This window comes from Phaethon aethereus (genome assembly GCF_964289735.1).
Source record: "Phaethon aethereus genome assembly, chromosome: 2".
Lineage (NCBI taxonomy): Eukaryota > Metazoa > Chordata > Aves > Phaethontiformes > Phaethontidae > Phaethon > Phaethon aethereus.
Window position 1 is genome coordinate 151,302,410 of NC_138582.1, and position 25,135 is coordinate 151,327,544.

The 25,135-nt window shown below is 53.2% G+C and overlaps 1 protein-coding gene across 1 annotated transcript; it reads left to right on the forward strand.

Moving 5' to 3' along the window:
- Positions 1-1,033: 1,033 nt before the first annotated feature.
- Positions 1,034-15,763, forward strand: LOC309402783 (polycomb complex protein BMI-1; the record flags this gene model as incomplete). The annotated part of the gene is made up of 13 exons (XM_081996714.1): positions 1,034-1,530; positions 2,457-2,568; positions 2,676-2,739; positions 2,845-2,879; positions 3,503-3,562; positions 12,077-12,210; positions 12,600-12,696; positions 13,434-13,489; positions 13,612-13,662; positions 13,920-14,164; positions 14,700-14,798; positions 15,244-15,324; positions 15,434-15,763. The coding sequence occupies exons 1-13, from the start codon at positions 1,398-1,400 to the stop codon at positions 15,761-15,763; spliced, it is 1,497 nt and encodes a 498-aa protein (XP_081852840.1). The 5' UTR covers positions 1,034-1,397.
- Positions 15,764-25,135: the final 9,372 nt, after the last annotated feature.

Below are 25,135 nucleotides of genomic sequence, written 5' to 3' on the forward strand. Positions count from 1 at the left end.
AGACAAATTACGTTAAAAATTTAGAGGTAAAATGCTTTGCTCTGTTCTTCAATTATTTTACATATTTGGCAATCATTTGCAAAGTCGGCTGGTTTTGCACTTTGAGTTGTCTGATGTCTACCTGTTGCAGAAGCAGCAGCACTCTCTTTTTGACATTATATCGATGTTATTTTAACATCATGAATCTGGCAGCAGCTATTAGCTTCTACTCAGGTTTTTTTTTAGGCTGAGGATCTTTCAACATTGAATTTCCCTGTAAGAAATGTTCGGTGGAAACATTTGTTCAGTAAAGGAAGGCCAGATCACACGGTAATGTTCTTGTCCATTCAGAATAGCCGTGCACAAGAAAAACAGTGATACCTAAAATATTTTGCATACTTCAACTCCAAAGGCTGTCTACATCATAATTCATGTGACATAAGAAAGGCCTTTGCTTATGTTTTATTAGTTGTGTCCTAATTTGGTAATTAGCTGAAATAGAAACACGCGCCATTTCATTGTTTACTTGTAAAATACTAAGTTTGGGGGGGGACTCTGGCAATGTTTCAACATGTAAAAAACAAAATGTTAACGCAACAGGTTAATGGCCCACATTAGGAACTTAACTCGCTTAACATGGAGGTGTTTTTAGATCACATTTGTAGGTCTTTGCTAAGTCACCAGTGAAGGCTGCATTGTCTGTCTGTCACTACTTCATGGATGTCAAAATGCGCAAAGCCTTTCCCAAAATGCGCAAAATCTTTCCCAAAATGCTACAGCGATCTTAGTTACAAAATTATTTTGATTCTAAGCTCATGTTTCAGCCAGCCATAACCATAGGGGAAAAAAAACGTGGTTTGATATGCAGATCGATAACCCCAGGGGGGAAAAGAAACCCAAAACCTTGTGATACGTGTACCTAAGGTAAAGATTCCAGAAGTAAAATGACCTATAGGGAAAAGGGATAGGGCTCAGTTGGTGACGTTTTAAGTTAGCGGGTCTGCAAAAATGTATAGCTTGAATTTCTGGACTTTAAAGCTTCATCCCAAGAGATGCACTTGGAGCAGCACTTTTAAGATCGATGAAGAGATAAAAGCACTGACGAGCTCCACGCGCCCCCCTAAACCCCTCCTGCGCCAAGCGCCGCACCCTTTCTCAAATTCGCTCAGAAACGGCATCGTCACCCACTGCAAACCCCAAGGACGGAGAAGGCGGGGGGGGGTGCATGCCGCCACCCGCGCACAAGATACGCGTGGGCAGGACAGTGACCGGGGCGGGGGGGGGGAGGCGGGGGGAGGCGACACTCGCCTCGCCCCCACCCCCCGCCCCGCCCGCCCCACGGCGGCGGCTCCGCCTCGTCGCGGCGATCAGCTGCGCGCGCGTCACGTGGGCGCGTGTCGAAGGTCACGGCGCCCACAATGGAGCTGTCGGCGTACGCGCAGGGCGGGTGGCGGTTGCTGGGTGACCCCCGTCGTTTTCCCCGCCGTCCTTACGCCGCTCTCCTCCGCGCCGCTTTCCGCAGCCTCCTCCATCAACCCCAAACCGGGTTGGGTAAGCGCGTGGGGTGAAGCGGCGTGGGCGTGGGGTGATGCGGCGGGGGGGCGGGGGGGGCGGGGCCGCGGTGATTCGCGGAGGGCGCAAGCGGGCGCCGCGCTACTTCTTCCAGCGGCGCCCCGCGCGTCTCCGCATGTTAGACACGCGTGTCCGTGCGGCGTTGGCCGGCGTCCACTCTACCCCCCCTTTACACCCCAACACCGGGCGGCTCCCACGCCGAGCGTCACCTGTGGACGGCACCAGGGTGCCGCTGCGCGGGGTGTCATCGCTAGTGCGCGCCTGCTTCATTAAACCTTAAACCCCCGGAAAATAGGGGCGGGGGGGGCGCGGCCCGGGACAGGGTCCCCCACGCGTTCGTGTCCGCGTGGCAGGGCAAGCAGGCGTGTTTCCTGTGCCGCTCCGCTGCGACTGTGGGTTGTTTGGTGTGGGGTTTTTTTCGCGCGTGGCCACTCCTTACGGCAACCCCGGCCGTGGAATTCATCTTGTGGTATTACGGGCCCCGCCGCCGCCTCCGCTCGCGCAGGGAGCGCCGGTGCCGGGGGCCCCCGGCGGCTCCGGCTCCGCTCCTCGCCTTTGGCGACTGGTTCCTTGAGGAGCGCGGACGGGGCGTGGAGAGGAGATTACGGTGGTTTGGTTCTTTTTTTTCCTTATATTTTTCCTCCTTTTTTTAACGGGAGGGCGATGGGGAGGCGGCGGGGCGCCGAGCAGCCCCGCCTGGTACGGCTTGCACCGGCCAGCGCTTCAGCCCCTCTCCTCCTCCTCACATCTTGCCTGCTTGCTCCGTCCTTTCGCTCTAGAACATCAAAATGTCCTTCATTTTGAAGTTTGGGGGGTTTTTGCGGGAAAGGTACCGTTTAGAGCTCTTGGCACCGTGTGCTGGAATTTGGAAAATAAATGTGTCATCAGTAATTCATTTATTTTAGACGATCCAGACCTGAAAGATATTGATCCCACGGTATTAAAACATTGCCATGCTGCGGCTGCAACATGTATTCTGGAGGCAGGAAAGCAGAAAGCCGACATATCTGCTATCAGGTACTAACATTCGGAAGCTGCTCCAATTCTCTAGCGGTTGTTACTTTAAAATGTACTGCTGAGTTAATGTTAACAGAAAACTAATAAACTCTTTTTTTTCCCTGTAGCACATGTCTAGAAGACTGTAAACTGGATAAAGAGAGAATAGAACAGTTTTGCACCGAATATCAGGTTCTTGAACAAATTTTAACATATTCATGTTTTCTTTCTCTCACAGGAATTTATTGAATCTAGCAAATTCTTACCCCCCCCCCCTTTTTTTTTTTCTTTCTCCAGAAAAACAAGGATGCATTGGAAATCCTGTTGGGAAGGTAGGTCTGCCAGTCAGCACAGATACATAGTTTCAATTACAACTACTTTGAAACTGTCCTGGAAAACACCTATGCATAAGTGATTAAAGTAGGAAATAGAGTTCCATTAAAAAAAAAAAAATGTACTTTTTAAACAAAATTTAGAAAACAGCTGTTGAAACTTTTCCTCCTCCTTTCGGAATTCTACTCTTAAGAAACTTTCTGAACTCTTCAAGAAGCATTACAAGGATCAGGAAAAAGTTCTTTATTGATGGACAGCTTTAGAAAATGACATTTTCTTTAGTGTAGGGAACTTGTAACTGTTGTTTCTTTCAGCATAGGCAGATCTCCTCTCCATATCACTGATGTGTCTTGGCGCTTGGAATATCAGATCAAGGTAATTTTAACACATCAAGGTGTTTCTTCACTCTGTTTCAGTGCTGAGACCTGACTTTTTTCTGTGCCTTTTGTTTTTAATTTAGAGCAATCAACTTCATAAAACTTACCAGCCTTCCTACTTGGTGACCTTAAACGTAGAGGTACGGTACTCTCAGTACCCTCAAAGTAAAAAAAATGCATTTCACAACTTTTTTTTTTTTATAAAATGGGCATTGTTGTTTGGTTTTTTGGTTTTTTTTCTTCAGAACAGTGATTCGGGATCACACCCAGATGTTAGTTTTAGTTGCACGATGGAGCAATTACAGGTACTTCTTTCCTTCATAATTTTTTCTATGTTTGGATCCAGTTGTGGATATAAATATTTTTAAGAATTTGTCAATCAAAATGCAATCAGATTTACTATTATTAAATAGATAGAGATATCTCTCTCTCTCTCTCCAGGACTGGGAGGGTAAGGAAGAATCTTCTATAAAAATTATCCAAGTGTAGTTTTCCTGTCTTCTCAAATAAAGTTGCAAAGTTGCTGATTTTAGTTGCTTGGGGAGTGTTTTACATACATGCATAACTCTTTTGTCTGATTTCATAACTGTAAGTTATCTATATGGGAGGAAATACATCATTTTTCTGAAACTCTTGATTTCCCATGCTTTAGAGAAATGATTAAAGAAACTGGTTCAGTGGTTTAAATGTGTCATGATTAAAAATAGAGAACGAACTGAGGTCTCTTCAGTGGTGTTAATGACATGTAAGAAATGTACTGAAACAAACGTTGATCTTTGTTTAGCGATTTAAATGTGTAACTGAACAATAGCAGTATTGTAATGCTTGTGAGTGACCAAACTGGAGGATTGGGAAGAGGGGTTGGGGAAAGAAAAAAAGAAGATATTAAAACTTCAGGTTTACACCTCTCCCTTTTTAATGTGCATCTCAAAAGTTGTCCTTTTCTTACTAATGAGTGTTTTTAATCGGTTTGCTGACTTAGTTAAATCTGATGTGCTTTGTCTGGATGAATGGTCCTAATACAAAATTGCACTTAACATATTTTCAGTATTTTAGAAACGTCTATAGTACTTAAAAGCCTAGAGCAAATGTCAGCGTTAGCCATCATAACGATACCGATGAAATCTAGGTGTTAAGAGCAGTGATCTGTTTCAGTCAATAATCTATGTTAAAAGGCATTTTCCTTCAGTTCCTACTTTTCTTACTATGTTGTAAAATGGGAAGCTATTTAATTACTTGCTGGCATTGTTCATCAGTTGCAACATTTCTTTGTGGTATAAGGTGCTGGTTTCCCTTGCCTCTCTGTATAAAAAAATCTTATGTTCCTCTAGCTGACCTTTTAAAAAATACGTTTATCCTAAGACGGTATTTCATCTCTTAGGATTTAGTCGGAAAACTAAAAGATGCTGCAAAAAGTCTAGAAAGAGCAACTCAGATGTGATTGAAGGAAGGTGTCAGCCTGCCGAGCTGAAGAACTCCGATTCCTGAGAGTGTCTTCTCAATGACAAATGTCTTTCATCTCTTGACGCAAACTGTTCTTTTTTTTTTTTTTTTAAGTCCTTGGGGGGGAATTAAGGGAAATAACTGGTTTTTATGACCACACTTGGTATTCCTCGATCCTGTCTTTTTTTTTTTTTAATTAACTCTTGTTAAACATTTGGCTAACTGTCGTTGTCTTCAAAGCATTCCTTCTATTTTCTCTTGTGTATTTTTAGAATTGTCACTGATTATTTTTCTGGGGGATCTAATAAAGTTTATTCGCTCCCGTTCTGCAATTTCTCTGGGTGAATTACCTGCGCCTCAAAGGGAGATGCTAAACCTGAGCCCCGCTCCGTGAGGCGAGAGCCCCTGCCTTCCGCGCCGCGGCCGCCCCGCCCGCGCTCCGTTCCCCACCGCGCTTTGTCGTTTCGCTCCGACTGATCTTGCACCCTCCGTGGGGGTAGAGGCCGGTCCCCGGCGCGGCGGCCGCGGGGGATTTAATTTCATTTTATTGTTTCATTCCATTCCGCGAGGCCGGGCCGCTTCACGGGAAGCCGGAGCCCGCGGGGCCAGGCGGCGGCTGCGGCTCGACGGCGTCTCCCCCCATCGCGGGGTCGCGGCTGCTCCGCGCCCGGCGGCGGGGCCGGCGGGGCCGCTGCCCTCCTCTCTCGCCCGCCCCGGCGCCGGGGGCCGCCGCGGAGCCCGCCCGCACCTGCCGGCGGGCGCGGGGGATGGGGTGGCGGGCCCGCGGAGGAAGCGCGGCGGCGGACTGGCCCTCTCCGCGGCGGCAGGCGTGGAGCCGGGTTCTGTCTCCGCCGCTCGTCCGCGCCCGGGCTGCGGGCGGCGTCGTGTCCGCGGCGGCGGGCGCCCGCGAGGGCTTCCCCGCTTCCCTCCCGCCTGCTCCGGCGGCGCCCGGCGCTGCCCGTCCCCTCCGCGGGTGGGGGGCACCGCGGATCCCCGCGACACCCGTCGCCGCCGCTCGGGGGTGCGCCGGGGCGGGCCGGGGCCGGGGGCCGCCGCTCTGGGTGGGAAGGCGTCGGCGCGGCCCCCGAGGGGACGGGCGGCCCCGACGGTGCGAGAGGTGCGTCCCGCGGCCGCGAGGGCAGCGGGCGCGAGGCCGCGGGGTGGTCGTTCCCCCCCCCGCGTGGAGCGGAGGGGGGGGCTCTCGCGCCGTGGCGGGACGGGGCGGCCGCGGGTGGGAGCGCGCAACAAGTGCGCGGAGGGAGGCGAGGGCCGCCGGGCGAAGGCGGCCGGGCGGCGTGTGGGGCCGGCGGGCGTGCGGGCGGGGGGCGGCGGCGTGGGGATGGAGAGGGCAGGGCGGGGGGCGCAGGGTGCTCGGGGGCGGGCGGAGGGGAGGCAGCCGAGGGGCGGGCGGGCGGCAGCTCGGCGGGGGGCGGGGGCGGGGGGGCCGGAGGAGAGCGGCGGCGGCGGCGGCGGGCGGGAGCCGCGGGCGCGGAGCGGGAGCGGGGCCGGGGCCGGGGCGGGCGGCGAGGAAAAGGAGGCATCGGCGGCGCGCGGGCGAGCGCGTGCAGGGCCGGGGGGAGGGGAGGGAGTGAGAGAGGGGAGGGGGCGGCGGGAGGGGGAGGGGAGGCGGGGGCGGAGGGGGAGGAGGAGGAGGAGGAGGAGGAGGCGGCCGGGTTGCGGGATTGGGTCACGGGGAGGCTGCCGGGCCCCGGCGGCAGCGCCGCTAATTCCCAGGCCGCCCTTAAGGAATGAGGCGCCCCACGTGACGCTGGCGGGGCGGGCGAACTCCGAGCCATTTTGGGGACGGTGTCAGTTTCCACCGTGTGCCTTCAGCGTTGCATTCTTCCCTCCTCCGCCCTCCTCCCGCCCGCCCGCCCGCCCGCCCTCCTTCCCTCCCCGGGTCCCCGCCACCAACTATGAAATAACAACAACAATAATACTCGTGATCGTCACCGTAATTAACAATAATAATAAAAAGAGGAGCGCGAGCGAGGCCGCGAGGCGGAGCGGGGGGCAGAGGGAGAGACAATGGGCTGGTGGAGAGAGGACCCATCCGGACCGGGGAGACTTTGCGCTCCCAGCGCCTGAGCCGCCCGGGCGGCCAACTCGGAGGGAGAGCGAGGGAGCGAGAAGGGCCGGTGGACGAGCGGCGGAAACCCGGGTGTTTTGTAACTAAAATGCGCGGAGCGCAGCGGCGGCGGCGGCAATAAGCTTATTGCAATTGACAGCGTCTGCAGTTCATTTCAAGATGGCCGCTTGGCTCACATTCATTTTCTGCTGAACGACTTTTAACTTTCATTGTCTTTTTTGGCCGCTCCGATCATCACCCACCGGCTCCGTTTTCCGGGTACGTATGAAGCGAGGTGTCGCCTTACCAAGGGCGGGGGGCGAAGGGGGCTCGGCGGCGGTTTTCGGCCGGTTTGGGGGCTGCAAATGGGAGCCTAGGTGTCCCCCGAGCTCTCCGTATGGGAAAAGCGCTGACAGGCTGCTCCAGCCACACACACACACATATAGGCACGCAGCAGCAGCAGCAGCAGCCTGTGCACTCGCTCGCGTTACGCACCCACATTTGCAAATTTTAGTTCTTTTCTGTCTCCAGTCGCTCCCTAAAACCTTTCTGTGCACATGGCCCCCGAGGAGAATATTTATATTTCCAGACCCTGCTGCCAGCCCGGCCTGAGCGCCCTTTGTTTAAAGGCAGATTTTGATTAAACAGGGACGTTCGTGAAATCTGGAGCTGCCTGGGTCAAGTGATTTCAGTCCTCCCCGAAAGAAATGTGTCTGGGGGAGGTTAAAATGTCAGATAACGCACCCATTTTATAGAGATAGAGCCAGCGGGGGGTAGCGATCCTCCCGGAGGGGTTGTTAGGCGCCGGGGCACCCAGCAGAAAATGTTATTAACTTAAGTTGGACAAGTACTTGTGTGAAATTGGATGGGTTGTAAGATGGCGGTTCCCAGTTGTTCCCAATGTCTCTTCTTACATTTCTGCTCTAAATGCTCAGGTTTGGGGGTTTGTGCCTGCTGGGAGAGGAAAGGGGTGGCCAACACCGAGAAATAACTTTTTTGGGGGGGGAGGGGGTGAGGACAGCAGTTTGGCTGCGATCTTGGGGAGCTGGGGCGTGCGGTTTGCTGGAGTCTTTGGAGCAAAGGTGATGCGTCTGTGGGACGCAGGGGGGTTTTTGAATTTCTTTTCTCTGATTAGTTGTATTTTGGTTTTGGGTTTTTTTTCCCTCCTGAGCCCGGGAATTGTAAATTTACATGAAATCCTTTGTCAGATCTTAAAGACGTCAGGAGTGGGCTCCTCGTGCTGCTGATGGGCAGCACTGGGAAGTTGCTGGTGTATGTTTCTGTAATTGTATGGCCTTGGCAATATTTAACGCGGGATGTTTCTCTGTGTTTACTGTAAATATTTGCAAATAATCAGTTAAAAATAAGCAGAAAAATCGCATTTCTGTAAAAGCGAGATAGTCACTTTTCAGCCTCTAGAAACTTTGATTCACTCCTCCACTCTCCAGAAAAGTTGAGGAAAAACCTGGGGCGTGTGTGCCCATCTGCAAGTTTGGCGTTAAAAGGATTTTTTTTTTTTTTTTTTTTTTTTGCGTAGTCTGCAGTGGTCAGAGCAACTTATTTTATGGGACTGTCCCAAAGACCAGGGGGATTCTGGAAATGCAGTCCAGTAAAACTACTTTGAGTGAGTCTGTGCAGTGCGTCCTGGAAGCTGAGACAGACTTGTGTTGCAGTTTGCCAGAGACGCGGAGGCTTGACCTGCCTGATCGCTTAGGTAGTAGAAAATTAACATTTTAGTGTATTTTTTAAGCTGAGAGATCGTGTCCTCCACCTAGTTCCAGGGAGGCGATTTCAGGGATTGGGGTCCCTTTGCGCTCAATTGCCAATATTCAGGTCTTTCCCCCGCTGCAGTGAGCTGGGCAGAGATATTTGAGCTCCGTGTGTCCTCTCTGAAAGGAGCACCGTCCCCTCCTTTAAAACATATGTGGCCATTCTTAAGCGAAAGAGTAATAACAAGCTGGATAGTAAAAGTGGCTCTGACTGATAATGGGTGAAGATGTGGAATGACGGCTGCTTTATTCCTGATGAGAGAGTTTTCCGAGAGGAGAGATGGGTGCAAAGTACACAAACCTACCCGAGCGATGCTTCTGGTGTTTATGTATCTACGTTCTGTTAGAGACCTGTCGAGCAAGGTTTGATAGCTTATTGCCTTTATAGATTTTTAATAATGTAGCTGATTTTTAGCAGGAGAATGCGCTTCTGTTTTTCTTCATTTTGACATAACCCGTTTAAGGCCTCTAAATAATCAGTTGGCTGGCAGTGTTTACTTCTAGCGAGTATTATCTCCTTATATTTTACGTTTAGTTGTTCCGTGTGTCAGTGTGTAAATATATATATTGTCCTGGTTAAAAGGCTGTTTGTATTGACTGTGTGAAGTGTTGGTATTCGCCGAGCTATCAGCACGAGCAGAAAAAAAAAACTGTAAGAGTTTCCCTCGTACCAAAATATTAAGCTCAGGGTGCTGTAGTTAAATGTGCTGCCTTCGTGTTACATACCCGCAGGCAGAGACACGCGTGTGCGTGTGCCAGTACGGGTGGCTTTTGGGGAGAAGGTAGGTGTCTGGTTCAGCTCGCTGGAGAAAAATCACTGCTTTCAAAGATAGCTCATAGCACGTTGAAAATGTGCTAACTTTGGGCAATAAATAATCCGCGTTTAGGGGTTGCTTCGACAAAACAGGTTTCACGGTTGAATTTAATCCCCCTCCATTTAGGAAGGGGCTACGCCTGCGTGAAATAAACGCGTTAATGTCTTGAAAGGTTTGTCCCAGTCTGTCAAGGCTGGGAAGGAATTCTCGGTCAGCCGACTTGCGTGACCTCGGTCACTGCTGGGGTGGTTTTTTTTTGGTTCAGATATTTATGAATTATAAGGCAGTGACTTGAACAAATAAAACACAGAACCGTGAAAGCAGCCTGTCCGTGTTGAAGTACCCAAAGGGACCTCAGAGTCGCCGGCTGCAGGGCTCTGGGCTCTTCAGAGGGGAGAGCAGCAGCCCGTGCTCAGCCTTTTCTGGGAACAGCAAACCCCCGGTATCAGTTTAAAAGGAAGAAGCGGAGGGTCAGGAACCCTGGAAGCGACATTTAAACCGCGGTGCAATGCAGCGGGGGTCTTGCTTTGCCGTCCGGGGCTAGGAACAGCTTTGGGGACCAGGGCTGTCTCGGTGCTTCCTGCACTTCACTTTTCTGCGTGCTGGCCGGCTGCGGTTTGGTGCTGGGGAGTTTTATCTGCTGCTCGCTCGAGGGTTCTCCTGCAGCAGCAAGAGAAGTTTCCTGGCTAGGGTCGCTCGTTGGCGCTGTGCAACACTTCTCTGGGAATATTGTACCCCTGTCCTGGGTAGTTTGGCCGAAATTCAAAGCTTTTAGAAAGCTTGGTGTGTTGTCTTTTTTCTTTTTTTTTTTTTTTTTCGCTGCCTAACATTGAAGTTTGCGAGTGGCTGGGGAGTACCTCGCATCTTGAGACTTCTCCATCTCGCAGGGTGCTGCAGTGAGAGGTGGCTCGCAAGCTTTGCCTCGGGAAGAGTGGGGACCAAGGACAGGAGCTGGTGTGCTGGGGGCACTGATATGGGGAAATGAGTGGCTTGCATGGGAGCAACGTTGTTATGTTACATTTTTCAGGATCTGGCTGACAGAAAATAATTTACTCGGGAACTGACGTGGCTGACAGGGTTTTTTTTTTTGCCCCGCTGGACTTTCCCCTGTACCTCTTATTCCCTCTCATTTTAAATAGTATGCGTGCATCTAACGTTGGTACCAGTGCATCCGACGGGGGTTTATGGGTTTCAGACTGTGAAAATGACATTTGTTTTTCACTCTTGTCGCTGCATTGTGATGACAAGGTGTTGATTTAGCTTTAGGAATGATCTGGTCACATGGTCCTTCGCATGTTGTCACTGATGTACCGTTTAAAGTCAGTTTGGGTGTCGTGTCGTCTCCCCCCGGCCCCTCGGTGTGCTTTATGGCTGAAAAGGGGGTTTGTTTAAGGATCCCGAGACTTGTTTTCTCTCGTCCAAACACCTTGCCCTGGTGCCGAGAATCTCTTTCCACCTCTTGCAAAACTTTGCACCGCGCTCGCTCCGTCCGCAGGAGGCTTTTCAAACAAGAGTCAAAAGAGGGAGGGAGGGGAAGGAGAGAAAGAGAGGGAGCAAGGCGGGGGGAGGAAGGAAGGAGGGAGAAAAAGGAGGAGAAGGGAGAAGGGGGCAGGGGGGGATGCCGGCGGCGCGGAGCGGGAGCCGGGGCTCGCACCCCGCCGGCGGTGCGGGTGATTCGCTCCCCGGGAGCGCGGCGCGGCGGAGGGAGGGAGCGGAGGGGGAGAGGAGCGGTCTCAGCCCAGCTCCTCGCACCGAGTCGACGTGGAGAGAGGCCCCTGAGAGGATCCGAAATGGCCGAGGCTCGGGAGGAGCCTCTGCCGCTCGCCTCCGCCGGGCTGAGACCCCAAAGCCCGGCTCGGCCCCGCGCCCGCCCCCGCCGCCCCGCAGCGCGCCCCGGCACCCCCCAGGCTGCAGCACCCCGACCCCGCCCGGCCCCCCCTCCCCCCGGCCTCCCCCTCCCCACCGGGCTCCCAGACCCCCGCGGGCTCGTCGGCCTCTCCACACCCCCCCCGCCCCCGCCGGGCCCCGCGTCCCACCCCCCCGGCCCGGCCCGGCCCGGCCCCCCCGCCCCTGGCCGCCCCCCCGCCCGGCTCTCGTGTGTTCCCAGCGGTGGCAGGATGCCAAGTGTAAGTGTAAGTTGCTATAGCAACCCCCTCGGAGCGCGGAGCAGATCCGGATCGGCACCGAGCAGCAGCGGCGGCTCCCGCCCGGACCCCCCTCGCGGGCCGGCCCCGGTGCGCGGCCCCGCTCCGAGGTGCGTGTGCGTGCGCCCCCCCCCCCCCGCCCCGTCCCTCCCCCGCCGCCCCTCCCCGCGCTCCGGAAATGCCGGGGCAGCCGCACCGGGAGGCGCCGGTTCCCCTTTGTGCTGCTCGCCGGCAGCCCGGTGCCCAGCCGCCCCACCGCGCCACTGGCCGAGCAGCCCGAGCCGGCCGGTGCCCCGCCGCGCCGCGACGCGGGGAGAGCCCGTGTCCGCCGGGGGAGCGGCGCGGTGGGTGCCGCGGAGCGACCGCGCCTCCGCGAGGCTGCGCCCGGACCGGCGCGGGGCGGTGCGGGGACGCCCCGCCGGGCTCGGGACCGGCCCCCGCCGCCGCGGCCGCCTCCCGCGCTTGCCTTGCCGCCGCGGCGGGGCCGCGCCCGCCGGGGGAAGGGGCCGCGCCGGATCCGGCACCTGGGACGCCGCCGCGCTCGTCCCCGCTGAGCGGCCCCTCTGTGTGTGTCTTTCAGAGCCGCCCCTCGCCACGCCGAAATGCACCGAACAACCAGAATCAAAATAACCGAGCTAAACCCCCATCTCATGTGCGTGCTCTGCGGCGGGTACTTCATTGATGCAACAACCATCATAGAGTGCCTCCACTCCTGTAAGTACGACCCGGCGCTCCGCGTCCTTCCCCCGCTGCTTCCCACCTTTCCCTGCATCCCGGGAACACACACACAAAAAAACCCCGACCCACCCCTCCCCTCCCCCGAGGTGCCCGGGACCGCCGCCTCCCCGGCGGGCTGGGAAATAGGTGGCCCGTCCGCGGTGCAGTTTTTCTGACGACGGCCCTACGGTCTTTGTTAAAGTAATAATATATGTGCTCTAAGCGTCTCCTTTTCATGGTAATTGCAGCTTATTTGGGTATTTGTTTAGCTTAAGCAGCGCGCTGCTGACAATGGCTTGCATAGTTTAGAAAATCGCACCTCGGTCTGTGCATAGCTGAGCGTCACCTACCAGCATCACTAAAATGCTGCCGTGGTTGCCTTCCAGTCTGTAAGACCTGTATCGTGCGCTACTTGGAGACCAGCAAGTATTGTCCTATCTGTGATGTCCAAGTTCACAAAACTCGACCGCTTTTGAATATAAGGTAGGAGAAAGACGCGACGCGCACCCTGCGCCTCTTATTTTACTCTCCACGGGGAGAGCAGCAGTAGTAGCCTCGATGTTATCTCCTCGTCTGCGATTTAAATCTGAAAGGACTTGCCAATTTACAAGCTAACGCGTGTGTATGCTCTTTCTTTGGAGTTTTGTCATTGATTGAAATGGAAGATTTCTCTGGATGCGAGACAGAAAGTTTTTGTTGGGTGTTTTGTTGGGGTTTTTTTGCATACGCGGCAACGCCTCTTCCCTCTCTCCCACCCTCATGTCCACCAGCCCGACAGTTTTTACCTCTGCTCTCTGTTCCTCCCAGGCATGCTTCACACCAGCCATAGCTCCTAGTCAGGAAAACTCTTGCTGCAACTTTCCAAGCCGAAAGGCAAAAGCCTTTAAAGCATGCTCCTCCTTTCAGAAATACTCTTCTTGTCAGTCTTACTTTTTGCTCCCTTTATATTATAGGGGGGACATGTAGTTTTGCAGGCCTGCCTTCTGTCCGAGGAGATTATTTTTCAGTTGTGGTAGCGCAGATGAGTTTTGTTTCACAGCGGTGCTTAGAGCAGTGTTGGTTTGATTACAGGGTCTCCTCAGTTAACTTTTTATGACTAGCCTCCCACTTTGTAGAAGATGCCTCATTGTTGTGAAAGATTATAAATGAGGAGCTGCTGCTTGGATTAAAATATCGCTTCACCTGCTTAATTTTATGTTTTGGGGTTGTTCTTTCTGCAGGTCAGATAAAACTCTCCAAGATATTGTATACAAGCTAGTACCAGGCCTTTTCAAAAGTAAGTAGTTAAATCGGGTTTTTTCTTAAGAGCAGAAAAACAAAACCAGAGCTGCTATCCTATATCAATACCAGGAGGTACAGAGTAAATACTAAAAGAAAAATATATGCTTTTCCATCTAGATGAAATGAAAAGAAGAAGGGATTTTTATGCTGCTCACCCGTCGGCTGATGGTAAAAGCTTCTCGTTCGCAACTTTAATAAATGTAGCATTGACCTAGCTGCATTGCTGTTTCCTTTTTGGCTTATGAATTACATATTACCATGACAGAATTTTAATTCAACATAATAAAAGTTTATTGTTTTAACAGTTAGGTACCTTTAATTCATAATCTTGCAATGGAGATTTTTTTTTTTTCTTGTTACTGAGAATTGCCATTCTTCCTGATTTGAATTTCAAAATGTAAATTATTGTGGAAATTTCTGCGCAGCTGCCAATGGCTCTAATGAAGACAGGGGAGAAGTGGCTGATGAAGACAAAAGAATTATAACAGACGACGAGATAATAAGCTTATCCATTGAATTCTTTGACCAGAATAGGCAAGTTCCAGAATGGCAATATTTTATGTTTACCTGGCTGATAGCAGCTACATTTATTATTTGCTGTAATTGTTTCATTTCTTCTCACAGACTGGAACGAAAAGGAAGTAAGGAGAAAGAAAAATCAAAGGAGGAGGTAAATAACTTTTCCTTACTCTAGAGGAAACATAACACACACAAACATCTTGGGGGCAGATTTGTAGCTGAAAAAAATACATGGGTATGTGTATCTGGAACCAAAGAAGCGTATTTCCTACTAGCACACTAGGTAGAGGTCAAGCATCTTCATATAGCTGTATATGTAAAAAATTTTTTAACATAAAAAAAATACCTGCAGTGTCACTTTTAAAGTGGAATATGATTTTTTGGCAGATTCTGCAATAAATTATTTATTAATTAATTTTAAACGTCAGTATGTAATACATATATATTCTAAAAAGGGGTTTACTGTGAGGTAAAAATCTTTAGTTGCATTTTTATTACTTATTCTGGAACTGTAATTTACCGCTTATTTCTGTTGCTCCTTGTAAGGCAGCAGAAATTGTTGTATTATAATTCATCATTTAATAAAGTGCGTTTTGTGAAAAAATTAACACAAAATGTTAGAACGCAACTTTGGTGGAAGTAATTGCTTGCTCTCAGTAGACTGATTTTCTTTACTATGCCATCAGGTGAATGACAAAAGATACTTACGCTGCCCAGCAGCGATGACAGTGATGCATCTGAGAAAGTTCCTGCGGAGTAAAATGGACATACCTAACACTTTCCAGGTACCTAAGGGGAAAGAGTAATTTTTTTTTTAATTGTTTTTTTGTTAAAATCAGTCTCGCTGTTCTAAGCCAATGCTGGTTGGCGCTCATTTTCTCATCACAGCCAGTTCCAGCAAGTACTAATTACCAGGTGTATCTGGGGTGTGCAATATGTTGATGGGAGTATGAACATTATTTTAAAAGTATCTATTCGGAGAGTTTGGTGACACTGTAATTTTTTTGATGCTGTTACTATCGAGGTATAAAGAAATTGCTCCTTAATGTATTCAAAACATATCTAATAGATCTGAAAATTCCCTATTCCCTGCTAATTTGGGTATAGGGTTGGGGTTTTTTTTCAGTTTTCTGGTCTATATGGCAGCAGGGCTACTTTCACCTCAGAGCAAACATACACTGGGGGTAAATGCCTGGATGCTCCTTAATGCAAGATTCCTATCTTGAACAGATTGATGTGATGTATGAAGAGGAGCCCCTGAAGGACTACTACACCCTGATGGATATTGCCTACATCTATACCTGGAGGCGGGTGGGTATGGCCAGCCTCTGGCCAGCGTATGGCCAGCGTGCTTCCCCCGGGGGAGTGAGGGTCGTGGCCGGGGGCGGGCACTGACCAGGGTCTCCCCTTTGCCTTGCAGAACGGGCCTCTCCCCCTGAAATACCGGGTCCGACCTACTTGCAAGAGGATGAAGATCAGTCACCAGAGGGAAGGCTTGAATAACAGCGGGGAGCTGGAAAGTGACTCTGGGAGCGACAAGGCCAGCAGCCCGGCGGGAGGCATCCCCTCCACCTCCTCCTGTTTGCCCAGCCCCAGCACGCCGGTCCAGTCTCCTCACCCCCAGTTCCCGCACATCTCCAGCACCATGAACGGCACCAGCAGCAGCCCCAGCAGTAACCACCAGTCCTCCTTTACCAACAGAGCGCGGAAAACGTCGATAAATGGCTCCTCGGCCACTTCATCTGGTTGACGTGCCAACCAGGCTACCGCCATCCCCCCCGCGCCCCCCCCCCTTCTTTATATAGATCTCTCCATGCCATTAAAGCTTTATAGATGCTAATCCATGTGACTATCGTCCAAATTGCTTTCTTTTGTAGTGACACTGAACTTGGCTATAAAAGGCGGACTAGGTGACATTCAGGATGGACGTTAATGGAAACGCAAGATTGAAATGTAAATTGTTTTCAGAGGACTGGGAAGCAAACAAAAGTTACACCTTCACCTGTTTCTGAGTGATGCGGAGTTGTTTCCGTCCCCATCATCTGGACTCGGGAGTCTCCAGAAGTGGATACAAATCCCGGGAAGTAGTTTGTTAATCCAGACTTAATGCCTCCATTGCGTTCTCTTCAATTGTTATTGTTCTTATGCTGTTTTGTGAACCTGTAGAAAGCAAGTGCTTTTTCATCTTGAAATCCAACAAAACGGAAAGAATATGCATAGAATAATGCATATATGTAGCCATGTCACTGTGAATAACAATTTTTGCGTATTAGCCATTTTGATTCTTATGTTGCATCTTTTACTTCTCTGTTGCTGCGCAGAACCGATCAAAAGAAAAGTAAACTTCAGTTTTACAATCTGTATGCCTAAAAGCGGGTATTACCGTTTTATTTACTGACTTGTTTAAATGATTCGCTTTTGTAAGAATCAGATGGCATTATGCTTATTGTACAATGCCATATTGGTATATGACATAACAGGAAACAGTATTGTATGATATATTTATAAATACTATAAAGAAAATATTGTGTTTCATGCACTCATGATATGGTTGTTAAATTTCTAAACTGGTTCGACCCTTGCAGATGCCGCCTGTTTGAGCTTTGCTCATACTGCAAGAAACACTTTGCGTGTGAGAGCTACAGTATTGGGGAAGCACATTCAAGTCTCTGATAACCTGGAGGCAATTGGCAATCTTAAAAGGATTTTACTGGCTTTGTCTTTTTTTTTATTTCCAAGTGATATATTTTTACTTTACCAAATGTTGAAGTGATGCAGTGAAGAAAAAAAAAAAAAAGTTAAGGGACATAGAAGTCTTTGACTTGTTTGATTACCTTTTTATTATTTGATGTGGTGGGATTGTGTTTTTAAAAGCACATGGAATCATTATAGAAGCCATAAACTATTTGGTATAAATTTTAAGGAACCAGCAAGTCGCTGGATGAAGGCATTTTATCTAAATTTGTTTTAATATATATGTATATGGTACAGTACTAACTTCATTAAAATTTAACAGGTACTTTAATATTTCCAATAAATTGTGGAGAATGCCTCCTCTTTAATGGCCTGCAAATAGGTGCATTTTATTAGAGGCTTCTAAGAGTATTATTTTTTTCAGTAGAAGGAACTTTTCCACCGTAAAATATGAACAGCCCGGAACACTTTTCAGTTTGTGCTTTGCTTTGGTCGAACTTCGTGTGTGTTCATCACCCATCAGTTATACATTTGTGAGGGTGTTTATTCTATATGGATATTGTTTCATGTTTGTACGGGAAAATTGTAGTTAAACATTTCATTGTCTCCAGTCTGCAAAAGAAGCACAATTCTATTGCTTTGTCTTGCTTATAGTCATTAAATCATTACTTTTGCATATAAATTGCTGTTATTTGTCCTGCTTGTTTTTATAGACCAGGTGACTGCAAATCCTCCACAAGGTTATTGCTTATTGATGTATAATGTCTTGTTAAACAAGAGTTGATATTTTTTTCCTGTAGTAAACATGTACAGTTCAATTTCAACAGTAAAAACTTCAGTTTTATATACACGAATAACTTTCATTTATAGCTGATCAAATAAATAAACAAATAAAAGGGATAATTCATTGCAAAATAGCAAATGACCTCTGTTGATAATGTGATGTTCAAAGACAAACATCTTGTTCTCATTGGCAGTCTTTCTGGGTGTTCGAGAGATTTTAGTGAACAGAACGGTAGAGTACTAAAAAAACAGGAGAAAAAAAAAAAAAGCCTAGAAATCGCCACGATTTGTTTTGGTTGCCTGCCTCGAAAACATTTGCTGTTCTTTCTTTGACCCCGAATTATTCTTGAAAATAAGCAAATGGTGTATTCTCACATCCCAGTCGGGCACGGGTCTTACCTCCTCTCTTTTTAAACTTAGCCCACGTTAAACTGCAGTGGCTGGGAAGGGGAGAACGGGATTTTTGTGGTGGCGAGTGCCAGGTTCCGCCTATGCTGCTCCCGATTACTTTTTAAAGCCTCAATGGAACTAAATAGGTTTTAATGCAAAGGTGTCTCTCCATGCGACCGAGTGTCTCTCGTGGCACGGTTCCCTCAGCTGTATGAGTTACGCTGTCCTGCATGAATTAATTCACCCAAAGACCAGGGCTGAGCCTGCAGCAGAGGGTTGTACATTAGCACACTGATCAAATTGCGCTTATTTATACTGGAAGTAGCTGATAATGACAACTTTCAGCAGCAAAACGCAACTATTCTCGGTCTTTGTAGAGTGTCGGTGAAGCATAAAGCAATGAAACAGGAGCTGGATAATTCCCTTCGAGGTTTATTAAGCTCTTACAGCACTTGCGACATCTCCCAACTTGACATCTCCCGTCTGCAAAGGAGCAAACGCTTTCAGGAGCTCTCTCGCCGAGCTGCAGAAGCTGCCGAGGATGTTTGTGCTGCCATGTGAAACTTTTGTTTTGCGGCTGGCCCTGGGCAGATGGCACTGCGATGTGCCTGTAGTGCCGAGCACAACTGGGAGGACGATCAGAGATAGCATCTTGGTGTTCTACTTGCGAAGCTGCTGTGTCAGCCTCCCCGGTTTCACAATATTTTTCTTTGCAGCTACGTAGCGAACGGGTTTCCTTACCCCATGTACGTAAACCCTCCCTATTTGGAAAGAAATCTCAGCTCAGTGCGGGTAAGAAGAATCTTTTCATTATCCGACGTTGCGTTGATGTAGATGGAGGGATACAGGCGAAGTTTGCTGCGTTTGCCTGAGCTTGTCCAGCCGGCAGCCTGATTAGGGGCAGGGGCGAGCTGCGCCCGCTGGAAAATGATGGTTTTTTTCTGTCTTCGTCTGGCCAAATTTTCCGCCCGGGTTCTGCTTTGCCTGCGGCTCCAGGCAGCTTGTGCCCGGCCGGGCTGGGGGACAGGCGGCAGCGACCCAGCCCCGGGGCGAGCGAAGGAGGGGAGCAGAGGAGCCCCACGGGCGCCGGGAGAAGGCGGGCGGGTACGGGGGGAAGGAGTGCAGAAACGGGCGGGAGGGGAAAGAGCAAGAGCCGGACGAGCGTGCTAAAGCCGCGCGGCGTGTCCTGCAGCACCCAGCGTTGCTCAGAACAAGCCGCGCCGCCGCTTTCGGCGGGCCGATGCGGGCGGGCGGGCACAGCCGGGGAGCTCCCGGGAGCCGGTCGCGTCCCAGGGTCAGGAGCGGAGCTGCCGCCGCGGCGCCGGGGCCCGAGCAGCGCCGGGGCCAGCTGCGGGCAGCCCCGCTCGGAGGCGGCGTTCTCCGGTTTTCCGGCAGGGAAGGGGGCAGCGTAACGGAAAGGCGGAGGCAAAGCAATTCTGGAGCGGTGGTCCCGCCGGGGACGGACGGCTTGTCGCCGCCGCACAGCTGCCCGAGGGCTCACCCGTTTCGCTGGGGATTTTCAAAGGGCGGCCAAAAGCAAGCTTTCCCGGGGCCGGTACCGGGACGAAGCCTTCCCCCACGCCGTCCCTTGCGCCTCTTCGCCGCCGTGGCCCCAGATCCGCCCGTCCCTTCGCCCCGGCGGTCGGCGAGCTGCGCTCCTGCCTTCCCAACATCGCTGCTGGACTCTTCATCTCTCGCCGCGCAGGAACTCCTGCAGTTCCGAGCTTTGCCACCAAACCGGTTCACGAGGAGGATCGGGTCGTCTCGCCGTGCCCGGCTGCGGTTCCCAGCCCCGGCACGGGGCAAGCGGCGGCCGCGGGCTCCGCCGCCAGGTACGGCAGAGGCGGGAGAGCGGCCGCGGCCCTGGCGAGCACCTTGTGCTCTCCCAATTTTAATACGGTGAGATTCTGAGGCAATGTTTACTCAGATAAGTGTTTCCTGTTTCCGCTGTTAATTTTTAACGTTCTTGCTTCTACTCCGGGTACTTGAAACGGATTTCCTTTATTTTACTACTAACAGTTTCTTTTTCACGTTTTCTGCCCGTCTCCTACCAAGAGGACGCCCTGAGAAGAGTCTGCTTTCCCCGCCGGAGGGCTGCGGGTCTCCGCTTTCTCCAGTTCAAAGTCGTTGCCCCGCTCCGAGAACTCCAAGCCACGCTTGCTTTGTGCTTTATTAATTCAAGAATTGCAAGGATTCTGGCAGCAAAGGGTTGGGTTGTTTTTGGTTTTTTTTTCCAGCTCTGGCTCCTTCACTCCCTTTCCCCACGACTAACGGAGGAGGAGTCCCACCACGACAAGGGAAAAGCTGCTGAAGCCCGCTGGGGACCGGGGCAACTTTCGGTCTCACCATCTTTGGGGATGGGATGTTAGTATTTATTTAACAGTGGTGATGTGGGCTAAAAAAAAAAAAAAAAAAAAGTCGATAACGGGTAAAACACGACGGCGACACAATTCCCGTGGCAAACGGAGGTTTTCCCTGCCGGGGGTGGGCAGAGAGAGCGACTTCCATCCCCGGCCGCTGCCGCGGAGCCGCGGGCGCGCCGGGCGGGACAACGGCGGCCGCGGAAAGGCCGCGAGCGGCGGTGCCGGGGGCGGGCTCTGCCTCAGTGCTGCGGAGAGCCCGCGGGTCCTCCGGCCGCCCCGCCGCCGGGGCGTGCGGCCGCCGCCTCCCCCAGGCCGCGGAAAGCCGGCGGGGGGCGGCGGAACGGCCGCGCTGCGCTGCGCGCCGCCTCCGCCGGCGGGGACGCGGCTCTCCCGCGGGCTGGCGCGGAAAGGTGGGCGCTCAGCCCCGCCGGAGCCGCGGACAAGGCCGGGCCCCCGCCGCCTGCCACCGCCGGCTGCTCCGGCACCGGGCGGGCCGGGCCAGCTCCGCGCCCCTCGCCGCCGCCCGGGCAGAGGCCATCTTGCGCCTGCGCAGCTCTCCCGCCTCGCGCCCGCGGAACTTCCCCCGCGCGCCGCCAGATTCGAACGGTGCGCGCGGGGGGCGGTGCGCGGGAACCCCCCCGGGGGGCTCCGCGCTGCACCGCGTAACGCAGTGCCGCCCGGCGTCCCCGCGGAGCGCCGCCCGCTGGGCCTCCGCCGGCGCTGGCGGCCGCGGCGGGATGCGGTGCTCCGCTTCGCCGCCGGGCCGGGGCAGGCGGGCGCGCCCGGCCGCAGCCTCCCTCCGCCGAGTCGGTGCAGCCGCCGCTCCCGCACCGCCCTGCGGCCCCGCCTGCCCAGCCCCTCCGTCCTGCCCCTCCGTCCTGCCCTTTAGGGTCCTCCAGCGAGCCCGCATATTCCCCGCGTGCAGGGAAGGAGGCACGGGGACGTGGCTTTCCGGCATCCCCGGGACGGCTGCGGGGCGCCGCGGTCCCGTGGCCCCGTCCGCCCTGCCGCAGGGACCCGTCCTCCCTGCGAGGCCGGCCGGCCCCAGCCCTCCCCAGGGCACGGCGGAGCCCCGGGGCGCCCCGACCTCCCCCAGAGAGGGGAGGGGGCCGCGGCAGCCATTTGGCGCCTGTATTTTCATGGCACGCAACTGAATATCGCACCTCGTCTACAGAGACAAAGGGCTGTTTGCTCCCCGTCGCCAGGCAAAGTCTGCCTTTCCCCGCTCCCCGCGCCGATGCTCTCAACGGAGCGGCGGGGGATATTCCCCAGGGAGCGGCCGGGCGGGATCTCCCTGGTGGCAGGGCGGCCCTTTTCCAGTAGCAGAGGCAGCCAGCGGCCCTGCCCCCTCCGCACCCGCCGCCGGGCTCCGCGCCGCCGGTGTCTCCCGCACGCCGCATTCCCGGTGGCGGAGACCGAGGCCGGGAGGCGCCGCTCCGCATCCTAAGGCCTCCGCTGAGTGCGGACCGGACGGGCCCCTCTGCCAGCACCGGCATTTCTCATTCCTCCCTCTGCATGTGCTGGGGATGCTCGAGAAGTGCCGCCTCGACGAGGCACTTTCCGATCTGTGAGACAGCGTCCTGCCAAAGACCCTGTGGCTGTTGGAGGCCTCCGAAACGGGCTGAGCCTAAAAAAAAAAAAAAAATAAAAGAAGAAAACACAAACCTCCCACCCAGCCCAACACAGCTCCGCATACCCAGTTCCAAAAACTTTAAATGGGAAATGGGAAGAAAAAAACACACCACCCCAACAAACCAATAACCAAAGCCAAAAAACGCAAAAAGCAACGCGAAATCGGTGATGGAAGGGAAGGTGTTGGCACGGCCAAGGTGTAGGGGTGCCATGTAAGTGACGCCTCTGCGAGGCAACTGTCGCTGCGCGGGGTGCGGAACCTGCGCACACCCTCCGTGGGTTGCCGGCGCCGGCAGCACACGAGCCGGGGCCGGGCTGCGCGGGGCGCGGAGCCACGGCTCCCGCACGGCCGCCTGGTGCTCCTGTGCAGCTGGTCGGGACGCGTCCCACCCGGCGCGGTGGGAGTTTGGTTTGCGGGCTGGGCGGGCCAGCTGCGGGGGGCTAAGGGCTGCGGAGGCGAGGGGCTGCGGCTGGAGGCCCGGGGGACACTGCGCTTGCTGCCCCCCGAGCTGGGGCGTTCCCCCCGGGCACCGAGGAGCTGGCAGCAGGGGACAGCGGTGGAGGAGGCTGTGGCGCTCAGCGCCGAGAGGGATGCCTACAAGCAGCGAGCTGCCATTTTGTCTCTTTTAAGTGGGTTGCCTTTCCCGTCTCCTGGGGCGCGGCGGTGGCTCCCCTTGCCCTGCCCCTCCTCGGCCGCCCTCCGGGGAGGCCGCCGGCGCCGCACAGCCGGTCCCCTGGAAAAAGCGCCTACCAGCCCCCGGCTCCCCGGCCCTGGCGTTTTCCTTGCCACCTCCGCCCTAGGTGCTCGGGGTTTGCAGGCTGTTCAGCTGATTTGTTGCTAATAGCAACCACACGACAGCGATTTGCAGCCTTTTCTGCTGCTGGTGCCTCTCGTTACACCTTCTTCTGCAGACCGGGATGTCGTCGTCTGGCTGCTGCGTGTCCCCACCCCTCTAACCACAGCAGCCGGGGACAATGACGGGGCAAGGAGGACGGGGCGGCGGCGGGGCAAGCGGCGGACGCTGCCGGGCAGCGCGCAAATTTGGTCCTTCCAGATCCAGAGCTAAATGCTGGCCAGCCCCGCCGCAGCCGCGCAGGCTCCGCGTATTTGGCATTGTCTGGCAGCATTGCTGCGAGCTGCCAGCGCCCGTAATCCTACCGGCATGGGGGGGGGGAGAAGCGCTGCTGGGTTTACATATGTAGATGCAGGCAGCGTTCAGCGTCAAGCCGACACACACCCTCCCCCGGAGCAACAGACACAAAGGAAGACCTCGTTCCTTTCAAGTCCCCAGAATAAATTAAGCTCCGGCTTTCGGTTTTGGAACGTCCCAAAAATATTTGTCTATTTTTTTTTAATGGCACTGCACAAGCGCTGACGGTTCCGCAGGAAACCAGAGGTGTAACCATATGCACGTGGTAAAATGGGCTCAGCCCTAGCAGCTAAGATTTCCTGGTCCCATCGTGCAAGTCAACCTAAAATCTTTTGCCCTTTTCCAGTTTATTTATCCCTTCCCATTTTTTGTTCAGTCTTTGCCTAGCGCAATGGCGACGCACACATCTCCACTATCCAAATCCATACCGCTTACAGGTTTATGGTTACAAATGCCTACTCAAATGCCAGCATCGTCCTCTTCGTTGAAGAAAAAGAAGTCCTCTTTCCAGGGCGTTTGAAGTGCCTCAACGTTTCTGTCTTCGCCTCACAGAACTAATTTACTCTATAGGAAGGTCTCACAAATTAAAGTCAGTACCGAAAATCCGGAGAGGGGACCCCAGAATATTGTGAGTTGCTGGAGCCCCGAGCCAAAGCTCAGGGGAAAAAGAGAGGGGACTCTCCACTGCTATGGTCCCTCTGATAGAGTTTTTGCTGAAATTGGGTAATGGCAAAACCCAAATTAATTTTGCAAATTAAATTATTCAGTCCAAGAATTCAAACATATATTTTAGTAGAGGCTATACGCGGAGTTGGAGACCACTCACTCAGCACACTCTCTTCGAGACAGCTCTTCAGTTCCCTACATCCCATTCACTCCCATTAACCTTTCCACGCTTAACCTCCCCGCTTTCAAAAGCCCCGCGCTTTAAACTCCGGTCCGCGGGAGCGAGCGGAATTTGCGCGTTGCTCTTCCCACCAAACGTGCTCAGTCGTCCGAGCACGGAATTAAAAAAAAACCCTCATGTTCGCAGACCTGTAAATATCTGCTCAAAGCCTTCAGCAGCAGGGATGAACAATTTGCCCGGCGTGTGGCAAGCGGAGGAGACCCCTCCAGAGGTGGAGCGGGAGACCCAGCGCGGTGCCGGGGGGCGCGGGGGGCAGCCGGGGGGCGGCTCGGGCCCAGTCGCCCCGGAGTCCCGGCGGGCTGGCCTGGGGGACTGGCCCGGGGGGCATCCCGCAGCTGGTGGGGAAGGTGCTACCCCAAGACGCGGGGAGACCTCACCTTTTAATGAGAGTCGCGCAGTTTCAAGCCGTAGAGGAGCCGCCACGGCTTGGCCAGCCGCGGCACCGCCGGGACGAGCCGTCGAGGGGCACCGAACCTGGTCCCGGCCCTGCCACCCCACGCCCTTCCAGCCGGGGGGCACCCGTCTACCCCCGTGCGGGGGCTGAGCCGCCTGTTGCCTCCCACCCGCGGGTCGGGACCAAGCCGGGAAAACCCGTGGGAAGCCCCCCCGGGACGTCTCACCCCCCAAAAAAACTCCGGGAGTAACTTCGCCCTTCACCGGCTCGGGGGAAATGAGGCTTCCCCGCCCGGTTACGGGCATATTTCCGAGTGAATCAAAGGCTGAGATTAAAGAACAGCCACCAGAAAGCGAATGCACGTTATTAATTTGGGTAGTTGTTGACTGTTCCCCTGGTCTCCGGTTTATCTTTTAAGCTGACGTGTGCAGCAACGCACTCGTTACTAACACCACCCGCCTAAGGACACAGGTTTCCTACTAATGAGCACCCCAGCAGCAGGCAATGAAGTCTCACAACTACGTCATTTCCATAAATGATTTTCCGTCTTCAGTACTTTTGCGAGAACCGGTGACATTTCCGTAGACCGCAATTGCATGCTGTTTATTCCTCATTATTATTATTAACCATGTGAACAGACTCTCAGTATCAAGCAACGAAATGTAACAGCAAGTTTTGGGGGTACTCAGGGTGCGTTTTCTTGTTCCACTTAGCCGAACATTAGACTTAATTAGACAGATAAATCAATTTATCTGTAACCAACACATCTGCTCTTTAAAAAAAAACCTCTGGAAGTAATTCATCACCG